This window comes from Sus scrofa, chromosome 10, assembly GCF_000003025.6.
Source record: "Sus scrofa isolate TJ Tabasco breed Duroc chromosome 10, Sscrofa11.1, whole genome shotgun sequence".
NCBI lineage: Eukaryota > Metazoa > Chordata > Mammalia > Artiodactyla > Suidae > Sus > Sus scrofa.
The window spans coordinates 6,709,777-6,728,357 of NC_010452.4; the positions used below are offsets into that span (position 1 = coordinate 6,709,777).

General features: G+C 41.2%; 1 protein-coding gene across 26 annotated transcripts in view; it reads right to left on the reverse strand.

The window, feature by feature from the left end:
- ESRRG (estrogen related receptor gamma) overlaps window positions 839-18,581 on the reverse strand; it is a 660,805-nt gene continuing 643,062 nt past the window's right edge. For all 26 annotated transcript variants that reach the window (XM_021064111.1, XM_021064112.1, XM_021064110.1 and 23 more), the window contains one exon: window positions 839-4,755. In XM_021064111.1, the coding sequence (XP_020919770.1) occupies window positions 4,511-4,755 (245 nt within the window). In that variant the 3' untranslated portion in view covers window positions 839-4,510. The remainder of the gene's footprint in view (window positions 4,756-18,581) is intronic.

The window sequence follows — 18,581 nt, forward strand, 5'->3', positions numbered from 1 at the left end:
TGGAGCACCAGCCACCTGAGAAAGGTGAGAAAGACGGTGGGCAAACACAATGACAGGACACTCTCCGGATAGGTAGAGAGGCCGCACATATTAGCACCTCGGTGATGGCTCCAGGAGGGGCCCCGAGGAAGCACAGCTGACCCTGAGCAGCAAGGGGCCTCACCTCTCCCAGCAAAAAAAAAAAAAAAAAAAAAAAAAGCTAAGACGAGGCCATCTGCTGTCAGCGGCGCTGTTTCACCCTCCCGGTTCCAAGACAGCTCCCCCTCCGCAGGCTCACCGACGACGACGTGCAAGCTCTGCTCTGCCTCCACGCTCGATCCGGCGGCCACTCCGCGCAGCAGCAGCAGCAGCAGCAGCAGCAGTAGCAGCAGCGCTGCTCCACAAACCCCGCAGCGCCCTGACGAGCTTGGCGGTGCCAGCACCTGATTTAATTGTGGGTGGAGGGAAATAATAGGTATATCTAGTAGGTTTTAATATGATCTTAAAATAGGGGGAAAGTTTTCTGTTATGACATTGACATAGAGGAGATGATTTTGAGTAATGCAGAATGATGTGGAGATGCTTTAAGATTAAATAAGAGCTATATAAAGGCTTGTCAGAATGAATTCTAATGTGCCTGAGCCACTTTGCATACTCTTAAATATGCAAAATGTCTCTTGGCACCCTAGAATTCATTCTGACAAGCCTTTATATAGCTCTTATTTAAACTCCTACTTTATTTTTAGGGAACAGGTACTCAGAGACACTCTTTGAATGGAAGCACAAAGGGCAGGGTCTATTGATTTGGTTCTTCAGCGGGTGGGTGGAGAGAAAAAAGAAACACCATACCAAAGAGCAATCAAAAGTGGAAGCATGTTTTAATATTGCTCTACTGTCATCCTGAAAGGCATAATAATTTGAGTTACACATCTGAACTGATTGGAGTTACAGAATCATATCTCCTTTTTGCATTTAACAATATATACAATATAAAATAAATACATTTACACAAATGGACATTTGCTGGAGCACACAGTATGGTACACGTCACAAAAATATACAATTGATTGCTTTACAGATGTGAAGCCCATCTACAGCTATAGACAAGGTTTTATTATTATTATTATTTTTTTTACTACTGGCTATAATGCAACTCCTGGATTATTATAAGCAGTTTAAATTTTTTGTCCTTTTACGATCTTTGCACATAAGACTGCCATAAAATGTTTTCCTAGGCAGGTAAACAGAGACGCTTAAATAATTAAAATACAATCACCAACACTCATTTTCTCTTCTATAAGAAAAATAGCAGTTTTAAATTTTTTATATCTTTTATGTTATCATTTAAATGCAAAATAGTGGAATAAATACAACAATCTGATCTGATTGAAACACGAGTGTAACTACAGGTAGTCACACAATCATATTGCTTTAAATAAGAACAAACCTAAAAGAAGCAAAATAAAAATTAAAATCATACGGCTAAAACATACACCTTTATAACTTTCCAAAACTTCACATTAAGTAAATGGTCTTGCTTGAAATTTGAAAAAACTTCCCTCGAGCGAGGTTTAAGATGAGCATTCGCCCTAAGGCCCGTGCAATTCTTTTAGACCTACATTTTTGGTGTGTTTTCTCTTTGTAAGATACTTGTTCTTTTGTAATGCCAAGAGTCAACTAAACTGAAACCTAAAAACAGTACTTTTTTTTTTTTTTTTTTCTGCATCTCTCCATCTCATGTTTTCAGTTGATTGGCTCTTACTTCTGAAGCCCAAGTACTTCAATGTGATTCAGTGAAATCAATGTATATAGTGTATATATTTTATTTATATATAGTGTGTGGTTGAATAGTAGCAACTTAAACCCTGCACAAACTTTCTGGAAAATAATCTTTTTAAACACTTACGTATATAAATAATCTTAGAGAATCAGCACCTTTTTTTTTTTTTCCCAGGAGTTGTATTTTCTGTTGTCATTTTTAAAGGGATGTGCCAATTTCTGAACTCCTATCACAGCTATAAATTTCAAGTTATTGACCATCTGAATGAATTGCTAATGATGATCTATCTAGAATCACACTACAGTCACTTCTCTACTGAGAAACCACAATCTACGCTACAGTCCCATACAGCTAATGATAGATACACAGTATTCCTAGCACTAGGTTGATAAAACCTCAACCCAAGGTATTTCGTTTAAAGCACACAAAGTAGCAATAGTTTTGGAAACGTGTCCGCACCAAAAAGTTTTGCAACAACACAGAGCGAGTTAATAACAACATCTGAGAGATGACTGAGTGAAAGCCATATATACAGCGTTTAAAAATTAGACTTATCTATATTCTTGAAATATTCAAAGTTTTATTTCTAAGCTATACATTGGTATTCTATAATAAACCATTAGAGAAATTATTCCTTGTTTTGAAAATATTATTATGATTTTGATGTGTATCTGTTCGTCATGAATACGTGTTTGGAGCGTCAATCTCTTAATTATTATTAGGAAGAACCTTATTAATGGTAAGGAATAGAATATACTACGGTAGTCTCCTGAGGAATTGTACATCCAATATTGTCTCTAATTCTACCCTGTGTCTAAAAGCACACACCACAAGAATCCAAACACCACAAGAAGAACAAGACAACAGTCTTCGAATGCAACATAAAATTCAGAAAAGCACAGCAAACATGAAACATTGAAAAGCTGAACTACGTTTCTTTTGTTTGTTAGGATTACAATTTTAATTACATCTGTGTACATAGAATAAGACTGTTCACATAGTACAGGGAGCAGCTACTAACACTGGTCCATTGGTATAGCATTTGATGGAGGTTACTGTTTATTGGTTATTCAGCGACTGTAGATTTCGGGGGCATCTAATTGATTTCTTCATTAGATTACACCTCTTAACAGTCTGGAACCTGACTGACTTTCTTGCTGTGACAATATTGGTTGAAAAACACAGAGATTGGCTTAGCTCTTGGTTAAAAATGGCAGATTAATCAAAACAAACATTCCTAAATGAATCAACTCATATGTCTGAGAATTTGGTCAGGCGTCTGCTGTCTCTGATGATTTGATCTGATTTTTTTTTTTTTTTTTCAAATTCTGGCATTTGCCTTATTGCCTCTTAAATGAAAACTGGCTCACAGCTCCTTCTGGGACAAGGTCTGTAACTTTGCAAACAGGCAGAAGCTCATTCCTAACTGAGGTGGCAGCTAGAAATCATATGGCGACTGGACCTCCCAGGCAGAGGTGCATTCCTGATAATTCTACGGATCTGTACTCCACGTGCAGTCCTTGCACACGTGACCGCGCGGAGTCACTGTAGGTGTAATCTAATCCTTTGTGTCAGTGAACATTTAGGTAAACTGGAGCTCATGTTAAGAGATTGATGTTTGGGACCAGACTGGCACACAACATAAATTGCATCCGTGATAATATGCACCTTCCCTTCAACTATTGCTTGAGTAAGTTAAATCCCCATATTAATAAATGGCTGAAAAGTGGTAAAGCTGGTACAAAAAAATCTCCATTTGTAAGAAGAAACGAAACTTTTTTTTAAAAATCTTCCTTCAGGATTCATGTGTCCTTCATTAGTGTTCATAATTGTTCAAAGCCAGCACAAAATTGCAGTATTCTTATTTCTCTTTAGTATTGCATGAATGAATAAAGCTTAAACTATTCCCTGAAAAAGTTACATAGTAGCTAAACTAACAAATACCTGGAAGACTTGAAAAAACAATTAAGGAATCAAATGGCTGTAACTGATCTAGATGGAAAAGCAATGATAAGAAGCAGCCGATGCAACGTTGCTTAAGTCGTCTAATTAGCGGCTGCTCCGTGTGGAATCTAATACTGCACTCTGTCAATTTGCGTATGTTGCACTCTACTTTTAGGTACGTTGGTTCTCTCTCTTTGATTCCTTAGTCACTGGGGACGTCATGGTTCACAAGAAGTTCACTGGTATCCATAGTATGGATCTCCATCCTTTGGCAGGGCTGGCTTCCATCTCTCCAATCAGAGACCTCTTTTAAAAGTTCAGCAGCAGAGGGAAAGAAGGAAGGAAGCGAGGAAGAAGGAAGAAAGGAGGGAGGGGAGGCGGGAGGAAGGGAGAGAAAAAGAAAGGAAGAGAAGGACATTTTTCTTAAAATGAAAGCTATTAAAGTTCCAAAGAAAGGGGGAGGATGAGAAAAGAGGCAGGAAAATAGGAGAAGGAAGGAAGGAAGGAAGGAGAGAGAGGGAACCAGCAAGGAAGGAAGCAAGAAAGAAAGGAGAGAAGGAACGAGAGAGGGAGAAAAAACAAAGAGGGGGAAAAAAGGGAGAAAAGATGAGATTAAGGTGGAAAGAAACTCAACAGGGAGACCCAGAGGAATCTGAAAGCTGCTTCGTAGTCTTGCTGCTAAGCTGTCAGTGCAGTCTTTGTTGATTTTGGATGTTGTTAACTAAACTCTAAGTTTCTTCGACATCGCTCTCGGGTTTCTTTTCCCTTTTTCCGCGAGCAGGATAGGATGGCCCAAGAAGCGTTTAGTCAGACCTTGGCCTCCAGCATTTCCAAAAAAAGTTTGTGCATGGGGACTTTGCCTTCCAGTTTGATGTTGTAGAAATGCTGCACGGCCTTGGTGGAGGTCTGCCTCAGCAGCGGCAGCGTCATCAGCATCTTGCCGGCCCTGCGAGGGTCTTCCATGTGCTGGCCGGCCTCATAATCCTGCAGGGCCTCGTGCAGGACATCCTGAAGCTTCTGCACGGCTTCGACATCTTCTATGTGCATGGAGTCTGCGCAGCAAGGCAAAAGAGAGAAACCGTCATATTAATAAGGACGAAAACCCAGGTCGATTAGAGGCCTGAAATGTACCATCTTCTTGTGAACTTCTCTGTGCTGGGATTTGCTCAGAACCCTCACATTTCCAAAATCTCCGTTTTATTTCTCTAAATTTCACCGCAGTAGATCATTTCCAATACTGACTTTGAAAAAGGGAACCACCACCAAAGACCCATTATTTAAAGCATGTGGGGTTTTTTTCCTCCTGACACCGAGCAAGAGAAGACATTTTTATAACAGATTAAAATCTTGGCTGTTTTATTCATGATCTCATTCATGTATTTATTCAATTATTCAACAATTAGAAATGATCATCTATTAAAAAATTCTTCTAAGTGCAATGGAGATGAAGTTGCCTAAAATTCAGAGCTTGTACTCAAAAAGCACATATTTCCCAAAAGTGGGGAAAAAAGGTTGATAAGCAATTTTTTTTTCTTTTTTTTTTTTTTTTTTTTTGTGGCCACACCTGTGGCATATGGAAGTTCTCAGGCCAGGGATTGAATCTGAGCTGCAGCTATAACCTATGCCTCAGTGGCGGCAGTGGGGATCCTTTATGACACTGTGCTGGGCCAGGAATCACACCCATGCCTCCACAGCAGCCCAAGCCACTGCCGATGTATTCTTAACCCACTGTGTCACAGTGGGAACTCCAGGAACCAAAACTTTTAAAACTCGATGTGGATAAAGAACAAGGTCTAACTTACGGCACAGAGAACTACATTCAATATCCGACGATAAACCCCAGTGGAAAAGAATACTAAGAAAGAATGCGTATCTGTATGATTGAATCGCTTGGCTACCAACAGAAATTAACACTGGAAATCAACTATATCTCAGGGAGAAAAAAAAAAAAAAAAAACTCCATGTAAACACACTGAATCCAACACCATGTCCGGTTGTAGACTATACAGAAATCATGATAAACTGCTCATCCTTTTAGGAGTTTTAGGGCACTCATCAGTTCATTAAAGCATCCTTACATAGTCTGCATCTCCACAGAAAGAACAAATGAAGTCTTTCTTTTTTTTTTTTTTGCTTTTTAGGGCCACACCTGTGGCATATAGAGGTTCCCAGGCTAGGGGTCAGACAGCTGCTGGTCTACACCACAGCAACTCAGGATCCGAGCCGTGTCTTCGACCTACACCACAGCTCATGGCAGCACCGGATCCTTAACCCACTGAGCAAGCTTAGGGGTCAAACCCATAACCTCATGGTTCCTAGTCAGATTTGTTTCCACTGTGCCACAGTGGGAACTCCACAAAAGAAGTCTTTAGATTAATGAATCCTGACATACTTTTCAGATTTGTGAAAGTGAACTCTGCCCATAAGTGACAAATTTAAAAATTGAATTCAATCAAGCAAGGAAAGGGTTAACAGGGTTGCCGCAATTATTCTTGCAAGAAATGTGAGATGTGGGGGAAAAATAAAAGTTACAGCTCTAGCTCTAAAACAGACACTTAATTATATACAAGTTTGAATCATTTAGCACGTTTTATTGATTCTGATGACAGTTTATCTGTTAATTACACATAATGGAGTCTTTGGGGGATTCTTCATGTTTAATAATTCTAGTTCTCTGAGAATGCAGAGCTCTAAAATATACGTAGTTAGCTTAATCTTTCATATAATTCAAATATCAGACCACATGACAAAAAAGAGAGAAATGTAATTTAAAATCAAATAGCTAAACATATGATAAAAAAATATGGCCAAGTAATTAAAACATTGACGGCTATAACCAGTAAATGTTTCAAAAAACTCTTTGTATTTTATTCACTTTCATTTTCTTTTCTTTTTTTTTTTTTTTCTTTTTCTTTTTTTATCTTTTTAGGGCCACACCTGTGGCACATGGAGGTTCCCAGGCTAGGGGTCGAACAGGAGCTACAGCCGACAGCCTACACCACAGTCACAGCAATGTCAGATCGAGCTGCCTCTGTAACCTACACCACAGCTCTTGGCAACACTGGATCCTTAACCCACTGAGTGAGGTCAGGGACCAAACCCGCATCCTCATGGATAGTAGTCGGGTTTGTTACCACTGAGCCACAATGGGAACTCCTTTTTTCATCATTTTAAAATCATTTCATCACATCATTGGTGAATTAACCACCATTTACATGAGGTGGTTAGCAACATATTTCTTTAAAAGGGTTTCAAATAATCCAGAACTAGTTGCTAACAAGTGCTTACTGCTTTAGACTCGATTTCTGCCTGGTGGAGCCAAAAGAAGGAATTTTTCCGGGTCAGAAGTGTTGACAGTGGTGCCCTGGAGTGGAACTCAAAACATTCCCCAAACACACCCTGGCCTTTCCCAGTGGAATGTTTCTACTTAGGCTCCCCTCCAGTCTGTTCCTTCCAGCACTGCAATCCCATCCACTTCCTGTGTGGCTTCTCTTCGAAACAAGCACATGTAGTTTCCAGTGTTGTCCAGGGGTTGGCCATGTAAGTCACAAAAAACTGGATGTTTTTTCTTTCTACATGGTGGATACAGCACACACCAATGGTGCATATCTACAGACTGACCTGTACCTAGAGAGCAGAGGGGAGGTGGACTTACCCAACTTCCCCTGGGACTAACGTGAGTACTCTAAGTGAACCCAGGGGAGAAATGGATGAGGAAAAAGGGAACTGTACCTTCTGGAGACAAAATGAGAAAAAAATCACTGGTTTCCAACCAGACCGATTTCCTAAGAAAGTAGAATAAATATACTGATTTTTTAAAAAGCAGAATACATATACTGATTTTAAAAAAGCAGAACATAGGAGTTCCTATGGTGGCACAGCAGAAACAAATCCGATTAGGAACCATGAGGTTGCGGGTTCGACCCCTGGTCTCGCTCAGTGGGTCAAGGATCCGGCGTTTCCATGAGCTGTGGTGTAGGTCACAGATGCGGCTCAGATCCGGCATTGTTGTGGCTGTGGCGGTGTAGGCCAGTGGCTACAGCTCTAATTAGACCCCTAGCCTGGAACCTCCATATGCCACAGGTGAGGCCCTAAAAAGACAAAAAGACACACACACATGCAAAGCAGAATATAGCACAGCAAAGGAAACCATTAGAAAAACCAAAAAGACAATGCACAGAGTTGGCGAAAATCTGCCAGCGTGCAACAGACAAGGGCCTGATCTCCAAAATATACAAACGGCTCATGCAACCCAACAACAAAAGCAAGACCCATTGAAAAATGGGCAGATGACCTAAACAGACATTTCTCCAAAGAAGACATACGGATGGCCAACAGGCATATGACAAAATGCTCAATATCACTAATTTTAGAGAAATAAGTAATATTTATAATAATTTGCAATCAAAACTACAATGATGTATCATCTCACACCTGTCAGAATGGCCATCATTAACAAGTCAACAAATAACAAATGCTGGAGAGGGTGTGGAGAAAAAGGTACCCTCCTCCACTGTTGGTGGGAATGTAAATTGGTACAACCGCTATGGAAAACAGTATGGAGGTTCCTCAGAAAACTAAATACAGAACCACCATATGATCCAGTATTCCACACTGGGCATACATCCAGACAAAACTTCCCTGAAAAGGATACATCCTAGTTCATAGCAGCACTCAATAGCCAAGACATGGAAAGAGGCTAAATGTCCATCAACAGAGGAATGGATTAAGAAGATGTGGTACATATACATAACGGAATATTACTCAGCCATAAAAGAGACAAACTAAGGCCATTTGTGCAGCAACATGGATGGATCTAGAGACTCTCGTACTAAGTGAAGTCAGCCAGAAAGAAAAAGACAAATTCCATCAGATATCACTTACTTGTGGAACCTACACTATGGAACAGATGATCCTATCTAAAAATAACAACAAACAAGAAAACAAAAAACAGAAACAGGTCACGGCCAGGAAGAGCAGACGTGGGGTTTCCTGGGTAGGGAGGGGAGGGATTGGAATCGATGGGCATTTTGGGGGTTTTAGGGTGAAACTGTTATATCTGGAATGGACGGGCAATGGGATCCTACTGTACAGCACAGGGAACTGTGTGCGATTGGGTCACTTTGCTGTACAATAGAACTTGATGAAACATTGAAAATCAACTATACTTTAATAAAAATGCACATAAAAAAGCAGAACGTATATAATAAATGTACCATTTATTAAGTACCTGTTTTGGGTGAGGCCTCTGGTAAACACTTTATGGACACAGTGAATTCATCTCCCAACAGCCTGCACAGCAGGTGGTACTGCTGGTTAGTTATCAGCATAGGCTTAAACTCAGGTTTCATTGAATCAAAGTGTGTGCTGCCAGAATTTATAACACTGGACATGGTATTCACCCCCCACCCCCGTTTTGGGGGGCTTGAAATTGTCCTCTGACTTCGTCTCACTCAACTTTCCACATTCATCAAGAATCTCCTCTAGGAGTTCCCGTTGTGGCTCAGTGGAAACGAACCCAACTAGTATCCAGAGGATGTGTGTTCAATTGATTTATTTAACCAAACTACTTTTTATACTTATGTTAATTACTGAAAAAAAATTTTTGGTCAACATACGTACATTTGGTGGACATTGTGTAAGATGCTGGGCACTTAAAAAAAGAATAAATAAATAGAAAATCATCTACAGTCAGTCATCTAGTACAGAGCTGTTGGCTATGTTGTAGGTGTTGAGGAAAGGGTTGTTAATTGAAGATTGTCATAGCAGAATTCCCATTGTGGCGCAATGGAAGCAAATCCAAGTAGCATCCACGAGGATGCAGTTCGATACCTGGTCTCGATCAGGAGGTTGGGGATCCGGCATTGCCATGACCTGCGGTGTGGATCACAGATGTGGCTCGGATCCCGCGTGGCTGTGTCTGTGGTGTAGGCCGGCAGCTACAGCTCTGATCTGACCTCTAGCCTGGGAACCTCCGTATGCTGCAAGTGAGGCCCTTGAAAAAAAAAAAAAAAAGAAAAGAAAAGAAAAAAGAAAAAGGAAAAGGAAAGAAGAGAAAAAGAAAATCCCTCTATAGCATTTCTATTGAAGACATTGCCAGTTGTACGTCGAGCATTCTAGCTTATAAGGGACAGAACAAACTCTCAGCAATGTCTTCATATTTTCCCAAGTCCGCCTCCAACATCCATCCTTTGCGCCTGGTTCTAATCACTGGAACAATACCGGATGCATTTCCTCCCTCGACATGGCAGATCTTTAAATGCTTGAAGTCAGCTGTACAGTCACCTCAGCCCCCAGGCCCAAGCCTCCCCTTCCCCACTACTCTTGCCCGGCAGGAGATATATTATAGGATGTCACAGGAAATGAGGCGAGAACAAATAGCAGAGAGCTATGCTCACAAACAGCAATTAAGACTTCAAACTATTCTTTAAAGGCTGTGATTTAGCTGGAGAGATTTAAAAATGATTTAATCAAATTACTATGATAATTTAACTTCCCATTTACAGAAAAGATTCTAACTCATTTTAGCTTTACCCATTCTCGGATCTGCTAATACTTTAAATGCAAACTCACTAAATCTGAACTATTTAATTAGACCATGATTCAGCTGGCAGACTGCTGAAGAAAATATTAATCTCCATTAGGGATCCTAGTTCAAGTTCTGGCTCCGTGGCTTTAATCTCTGTTTTGTTCTTTGGGCTAAATTTATACATTTATGCCAAGCTCAATAGAACTGGCATTACTTTGTGTAATTATTTAACTTTGGTTGTTGGTGCTGCTGGTTTTTTAACTTTATGTTTTAAAGAAAATTACCTCAGTATTTTAGCTGGGAACCAGCTAAAGTGAATAATGGAAATCATAGGTTTATGAAATAACTAGACAGGGCAATTCAGAACACAAAATTCACAAGAGAATTGTTCAAAACAAAACAAAACAAAACAAAAACTAGGATGCCTGGGACCAAGCCAGACGTATTAAATCAGAAAACTGGAGCTGGATGCAGGACAGCAGTATTTTTTAAAATCGAGGTGATTCTATGGCCATGCCAGGGCTGAGAACTGCTAAACCAGACAATAAGGCAAACCAATGCTATTCTAAAATAATCAAGATTTTAAAAAATAACCAGAGTTCAAATGATATGTACACTCTCACCCATATATTAAATTTCAACAGCTAATAATAAAAAGAATCTTTCATTAAATTCCAGTATTTTCTTCCATGAAGTGGAATCCTAAAGGGCCATGTCTATCTCAGATTATTTACTTGGGAAGACAGCTAACTATCCATATACTAATAGTTGCAAAATTCAGGGAAACTTAGAGCCATTGCAAAAGAAGATCTTATTTTTACATCTTACCTGGAATAAAACACTGCCCTTCTCTATGGTAAAAATATCCCTATGACTGTGACATTGGGCAGAGCTCCTCCAGAAACCCCAACTTCTGTTTGGGAATGGTCTTTAGCACTCGTAGCTGATTCTCGGCACTATTTTCTCAGTGGTGTCAAATCTTGTTGACAGGATGGAATTGAATATTAGAAAGAGACCCAGCACATTCAGAGGCACGTTTGGTACATAACGTAAACCAGCTCACAGAGTAACCTTTTCTGTGAGACACAGGTGTTGCTTTCTTCCAGTGTTTGTAAGCTGCCCACATGCAGAGGGCTAGTGGGGCAGCACCCATGCGACTCTCGTTAATCACCAAAGGAATGAAAGGCAATATGATGAAAAAGAGAGAAGTGAGCAAAAGTCTATCTCCTGAAAGGGAGTTTGTGTCTTCAGATTTTCATATACAATTAGAAGTAGTCTAGTGAAGTAAACCTCTCAGTTACAATCAGCTGAGACCCCAGGGCACACGGATTGACCGCCAGGGTGAAATGGCTCTTGATTAACGTAGAGAGCTAGACTTCACGTTCGCAAAAAGGTGACAATCGTAAAGTTTTGATTAAAAACAGGTATCATGTATTCTAGGCAGATGGCAGTGGTGGCAGTGAAACTTTTAATCTCTCCAAATCTGAGAGATAAGAGAACAGAACAACTAGATGGCAAAACTAAAGACACAGTGACCACACCTACCAAAAAACAAAGTGACAAGCGATCCCCAAATAAACACACACACACAGGATCAGGATTACTGTGTGTATGTGTGTCCCCGTCTATTCACTAAAGGAGTCTAGGAAGGATGGCCAACCCAGGAAGGCAGTAAGGGGTACCACCAGCACCCAGGCTGTCATTGGATTCCATGCCCCAGCCAAGTACTATTTAAGATAGGAGTTCTCATTGTGGCCCGGCAGGTTAAGAACCTGATGTGAGGAGTTCCCGTCTTGGAGCAGCAGAAATAAATCTGACGAGGAACCATGAGGTTGCGGGTTTGATCTCTGGCCTTGCTCAGTGGGTTAAAGATCTGGCATTGCCGTGAGCTGTGGTGTAGGTTGCAGACAGGCTCAGATCTAGCGTGGCTGTGGCTGTGGTGTAGGCCAGCAGCTACAGCTCCAACTTGGCCCCTAACCTGGAAACCTCCATGTGCCTCGGGTGTGGCCCTAAAAAGACAAAAGACAAACAAACAACAAACAAAAAAAAAAACCTGATGTGCGGATGCACATTTAACCCCTGGCCTCATTCAGGGTATTGCTGTGGATGTGATGTAGGTCTCAGATGCAGCTCCAATTCGACCTGCTAGCCTGGGAACTTCCGTATGCCACAGGTACGGCCCTAAAAGACAAAAAGAAATTACTTCAGGTGAGTATGGAACACCTCATCATAATAAATAGGAGGGAGAGTTTCTACAAATACTAAATCATTTAAGAAGACTCCAGATGCTAGCTGAAGAGGCTCCTTCTGATCCAGACAGGACAATTTAAACTTGAAAAAGGACTTATAATTGCAATTGATTGAAATCCCTTGAATATATTTAAATACATGTCTTTATAGGGACATTGAAAAAAAGACAGGGTGCTGATTCCTTAGCTTGAAAACTGATGAATAGATAGAAATAATCAAGCATTTGTACTGCTTTTTCCCCTTCAGTCTGGGTCCCTGGGAACCAAATGAGAGATGAGAGAGCATCAGTATCCTAACTCCTTATGCTCCCACCTTCTTTGCCTCAGTATCCCAACTACAGAATGAAGAAAGAAAGGTTAAAATCACACACCAGCATGCATTCAGGGCAGGAACACCAACGGCTGCCTGTCATCCCAAAAAGTGTGGCGACCAGACGTCATGTGACCCCCAGAGAACAACGCCCCACCCATGGGTCTAGAACGGGAATCTGAGTGAGCCCTTTGGAGCCGGTTGCCAACCCGCACAAGATGCAAAGGGGCAGAGAAGCACCATGAGCTACACGGAGAGTCGGTCGTCTGCAAAGTCCAGACCGCGGGGAACTCTGCAGGTCGCACGCCCTGGCTTTTGCTACAGATGAGAGGTGATGAACCTGAAAAGAGGATGAACCTGAAAGAGGAACTTATAACTTGAATACTGGAAACAGAAATAATAACTGATTATACACTGAGAAGGGCAGGACTTCTGATGCCACCAGCTTTTCACTGAGACACACATTTTTTTTGTTTTTCTGGAGGTCTGTGTTCCCCATTTCTTGCTCGGGCTATCAAGTCTGCTCTCTCTTACATTCACACCAGCCACACAAGTCACTCTCCTGCTGTATTTATATAAAATGTGGAACCACGGAAAACCCTCGTGGCCCGTGGCTTCTTCCCTCCAGGCCTCCCTCTCAAGTCCCGCATCACTGGCTCTGTTTACCTCCCGTCATCAAATTTCCGTGCTAGATCTTTCCTGTTACTCCACAAGGACTCAAGGCTTTCCCTCTGCCTCCAGTATCGTATGCTTATTGAGAAGCTTTCTAACTCTTTTCACTAGAAGTGATAGGGTCAGTTACACTGAGAAGTGAATGCGGATACCAGCATGAGCGGTAACTAGTTCAACCTCCCACAACTTCCTGAAGGATGCGCGCCGTGCCAGCCGTGCCAACGACCTTTCGTAACAGACGGACGGCTCCTTATCGAAGGGCCTACACCTGAAAACGGTGTTTTGTTACTACTCCTAGAAGTAAAGCAACTGCAGAGGATTTCATGGGCTCATGATTATTATGGAAGCACAGGGATGCTTGCTGCAAATATTTCCCATATTGTAGTCAGGCACTGTGATCGCTGAGCATAAGACACATTCAAGCACCAGCTTTATTTTTTTACATACCATTTCTGAACTATCATAATATTCATGAAATTTCAAGGTTGCAATAAAAAAAAAAAACCACTTCCCAAATAGATCATCTAAAATAAAATACTCCCAAGAGTGAAGACAGATTTGAGTAAAAACGAAAGAGACATGGACTAGAAGATGGAAAGGCATACTTCTGATTTATTATTTACCTGATAGTATTAATTAGGGTTTGCTCTGGGTAAAAGTTTAGAATAAATGTCTACCTGCCATGAAAGACCTATCCCTGTGGATTTCTTACAAAATGCTATAATCTGGTAAACACTTTGCCTCCAATACTTTTTATCACTTTCCCGGGTGGTTTGATATAAGTCCAAGAAGACAGCAAGATAAAGGAACTAGGGACAGAATTCTAAAGGAAACTCAGAGGACTAACTTAGGGTGGCAGACGTGAAAGCGCACTGGCTAAAGGCTTACACATGGCCCTTTTAAAGACATGGGATATTCGCTTGTGAAGCAGAAGTAACTTATTGACAGTGAGGGACAGGGGCTCCAAGCCCCGCCCCTGAGGAGCCGGGCGTGTTTATCAGCTCCGTTCTGCTACCTGCAAAACGATTCGGGACACGTCCCCCCAAACAGGCACGCTGTGGAATCAAATGAGATTCCCAAGCAGAGGCTGAAAAATAGAATAGACATGTCTGTGAAAAGATTCTAGAAAAGGACAATCTCTTACTACAACTATCTCTTGAGTTATCAATTCAGCAAAATTGGTCAAAATTTCAGTACCATTGTTTGAGGACCCAGTAGATACTAAAGAGCTAAAGAGGTTATTTTTATCCTAGTTGTTTAGATCTGTGGCGATGTTAATATTTCCGTGTGTGTGTGTGTGTGTGTGTGTGTGTGTGTGTGTGTGTTTTAGGGCTGCACCCAAGCATATAGAAGTTCCCAGGCTAGAGGTCTAATCAGGAGCTGCAGCCGCCGGCCTACACCACAGCCACTGCAATGCCAGATCCGAGACACCTCTGCAACCTACACTGCAACTCCTGGCAATGCCAGATCCTTAACCCACTGAGAGAGGCCAGGGATCGAACCTGCATCTTCATGGACACTATGTCCATGCTGAGCCATAATGGGACCTCTGATATTTCTATATTACAAATTCAGCACAAATACACACACACACCACACACAAAATATATCATCATACCATACACTAAATATAAGACCAAACTCACCACCCTCTCGTAAAAGTAGCTGACAGAAAAATTTCAGGCCAGTTAGGAGAGATTAGATGTTATTTAACTCACTGGGCCATGTTGCAGAGAAGAAAATGGTTATGAGCTAAACCATGCTTTCTCAAAGGAGATGAAATTTGGAACTGGAGAGTGAGAAAGAAGTCTCTCTTTTTAGGTAAAATGCATGTATACGCAGTTCATGAACAGATATATAGTATTTTGTGATATTAATTAATATTATGCTGGAGACATTAGGAAAAACACATCTAAAAAGCCCACCCTGGAATTGCTAGAGGGTGAAGTTGGCTTAAGGATAGAGCATTGTCACTGCAGTGGCTCTGGGTTCTGCAGTGGCGCAAATTCGATCCCTGGCCCGGGAACTGGGGCATGCTGTGGGTGTGGCTAAACAGATAAATAAAAATAAAAAGCCTATGCTAAGAGACGTTGATACTGGAACGAGACTGAGAAACGCGAGTTCAAACTTGTATGAGGGTCCAAATACGCTGATTCCATCTGGCCCTGTTCCAGTCTCCAGCGGCAATCGGAAACTTTTTCATCCCTTGAAATGACACCACATGATCCACGGACACCCCTTGTCCTTCAGAACAAGTATACTGTCATGAGGTGAGCATAACGATGATTTTAAGTTGGTGACCAAAGTATTACTTGTGACTTTATATCAATCGATGCTATTACTCCAGAAGTACAGCATAGAAGTAAAAAGGACAAAAACCTCCACTTAAGATTTTACTCTTTTTTTTTTTGGGCCATGCCCACAGTATGTGGAAGTTCCTGAGCCAAGGATCAAAGCTGCACCATAGCAGCAACCCAAGCCGCTGCGGTAACAGTGCCAGATCCTTAACCACTGCACCACAAGGGAACTCCTCTATTTATTCTTGAATGGGTTGAGTTCACAGGGCTCTAGGCTGGCGGGGGTGGAGCTGGGATGTGAGGGCACAGCTATATGGAGCTTGAAGGACTCCCAACTCAAGCCAAAGAGAATGATCAATCAGATTAAAAGTAAATCTTGGAGTTCCTGTCGTGGTGAAGCCGAAACGAATCCGACTAGGAACCATGAGGTTGCGGGTTCAATCCCTGGCCTCGCTCTGTGGGTTAAGGATCTGGCATTGCTGTGGTGTAGGTCTCAGACATGGCTCAGATCTGGTGTTGCTATGGCTGTGCTGTAGGCCAGCACTGTAGCTCCGATTAGACCCCTAACCTGGGAACCTCCATATGCCGTGGGTGTGGCCCTAAAAAAGACAAAAAAAAAAGTAAATCTTAACCTTAAACTTTTTAATCTTTCTCTCTCTTAAAAAAAAAAAAAAAAAAAAAAGCACCGTGTATTACCTTGGGGCCAGTGATAAGAGTTTCAAACAAATTTAGACATAAGAACCAGCAGAACTAATGGAGAGAACAGGACATATGATACAATCTTACCCAAAATGTTTGTGGTAATATTTCACTATGCTTTCCCAGAAAAGACACGATGTGAATTCTAGAATCAGAGAATCCCCATAATGGAAAGAATTCTGGAGATGGGTCTACTAAACCTCTTGGCACGCATGGGAGAAAACTGGGGCCTGACAATTACAATGCTAAAACTTTTTTTTTTTTTTGGTATTTTGGCCATTTCTTGGGCCCCTCCCGTGCCATATGGAGGTTCCCAGGCTGTAGCCACCGGCCTACACCAGAGCCACAGCAACGCAGGATCTGAGCCGCGTCTGCGACCTACACCACAGCTCACGGCAATGCCGGATCCTTAACCCACTGAGCAAGGGCAGGGATCGAACCCAAAACCTCACGGTTCCTAGTCAGATTCGTTAACCACTGTGCCACGACGGGAACTCCTAGATTTTCCTTCTTGAAGTCAGTCCCACAGAAATGTATCAAGGATGCAATTCTGCTCCAGAGGTTGCTGGTGCTCCAAAAGACAGACTAGGTAGTTTGAGTGAGCCTATTAGTGTTTGACCTTCCAAAATAAGGAGAACAATTATTTAGGGTTTGCAAATATTTGAATGTGAGAACTACCATATTAGCTCATGATACCTTGGGGTTTGGGGCTATATACTCGAAGATGGGAAATGTATTGTCAGTGGCTTTCTGGCGTTATAAAATATTCCTGAATTCACATGTGACAGAAACACAGCTACAAAACATATGACGGCCATTATCAGGAAGCCAATTCCCTGCTTCCCAAGTATAAGTACAACATTTATAATTATTGAATAAAGACAGATGTTTAAAATAAGCTGAAATTTAGATTAATGAGACAATGGTTGTTAACACCTACAGCCATTTGGGGAATAGGAGATGCTGATATAAATTACACAACAATAGATTCCCCCCCCCAACAAAAGTTACTGACGTTAATCTGAAATTTCTCAATACTAAAAGAAACTCTACAAGCTTTTTTTGTGGTGTTTATGAAAAATATTAAACTATTTTCACATTGATGGATTTCTGAGCAGTTTAAAAAACGCTGGCTCTGCGTAAAATTGAATCTACAATTTTATTGCTGTCCTCCCAATAATGGTTAAAAAAATGGAATAAAATAGTCTCATGTTGGCAGTTAAAAAAAAAGACTTTCTGAGTGGTTTATTCCAAGCTGGAATGGTGGGGCTTGTGAGTTAGATGGGTGAGGGAAAGGCCGCATTTATACAACACAGGAGAGGTGGCACAATTTAAACATTAAAACAGTCCTTAAAGAACTGTTTATGCATTTCTCCCTTACTATGGACTCTGAGTCCATTAATTTTTCTTGTGATTGAGAAGCCGAAAGATGTCAGAATGTGGAGACATTTTTGGGAAAAAAGAAATGCTAGAGAATATGACGATACAAGGAAAAAAGCGTTTCTTGACTACTTCTGGCTTAAAACAAGAAAAATAAACCGACTGGTTCTTTAAAGACTTTCTAACCACCAGTCACTGCTTGAAAGTAGGTCACTTCCTCCCCCTAACAGCAGAGAACATGGGATTCGAATATCTATATATCAAAAATATTAATGATTATACTTCTAAACAACAGAGACAGAAATGCTGCTATTAATTATTTCAGGTATTCTAAATTATAATCCGTAGCCATACAGTATACATTTAACATCTAAAATTACAAAATCTTCGCAATTCTGATGATAAAGTTTTCACATTGCTCAGCATTCGTGATTAGCTGATAATTCAAAAAAGCCATTTGAGACACAAAAGATCCAGACCACACTGGCTGCATTTGAAAAATAATTAACCAAGTAACTGTTATAAATTGGAATCACTGTAGGATTGCCAAATAAAAATTCTTCCCAAACCATCGCTGCACAATCCCTTCCCTCATCTAATTATGGGAGATACTCTAACGTGAAGTCCAGGCAAAGTAACACATCCTCCGAAAGTCTCTACCCCATCTCCCACTTTTGCCTTCCAGGGAGCAGGGCAAAGGGTCCTTCCGGGTTTATGACAGTGCTGCCATGTGTCATAACGA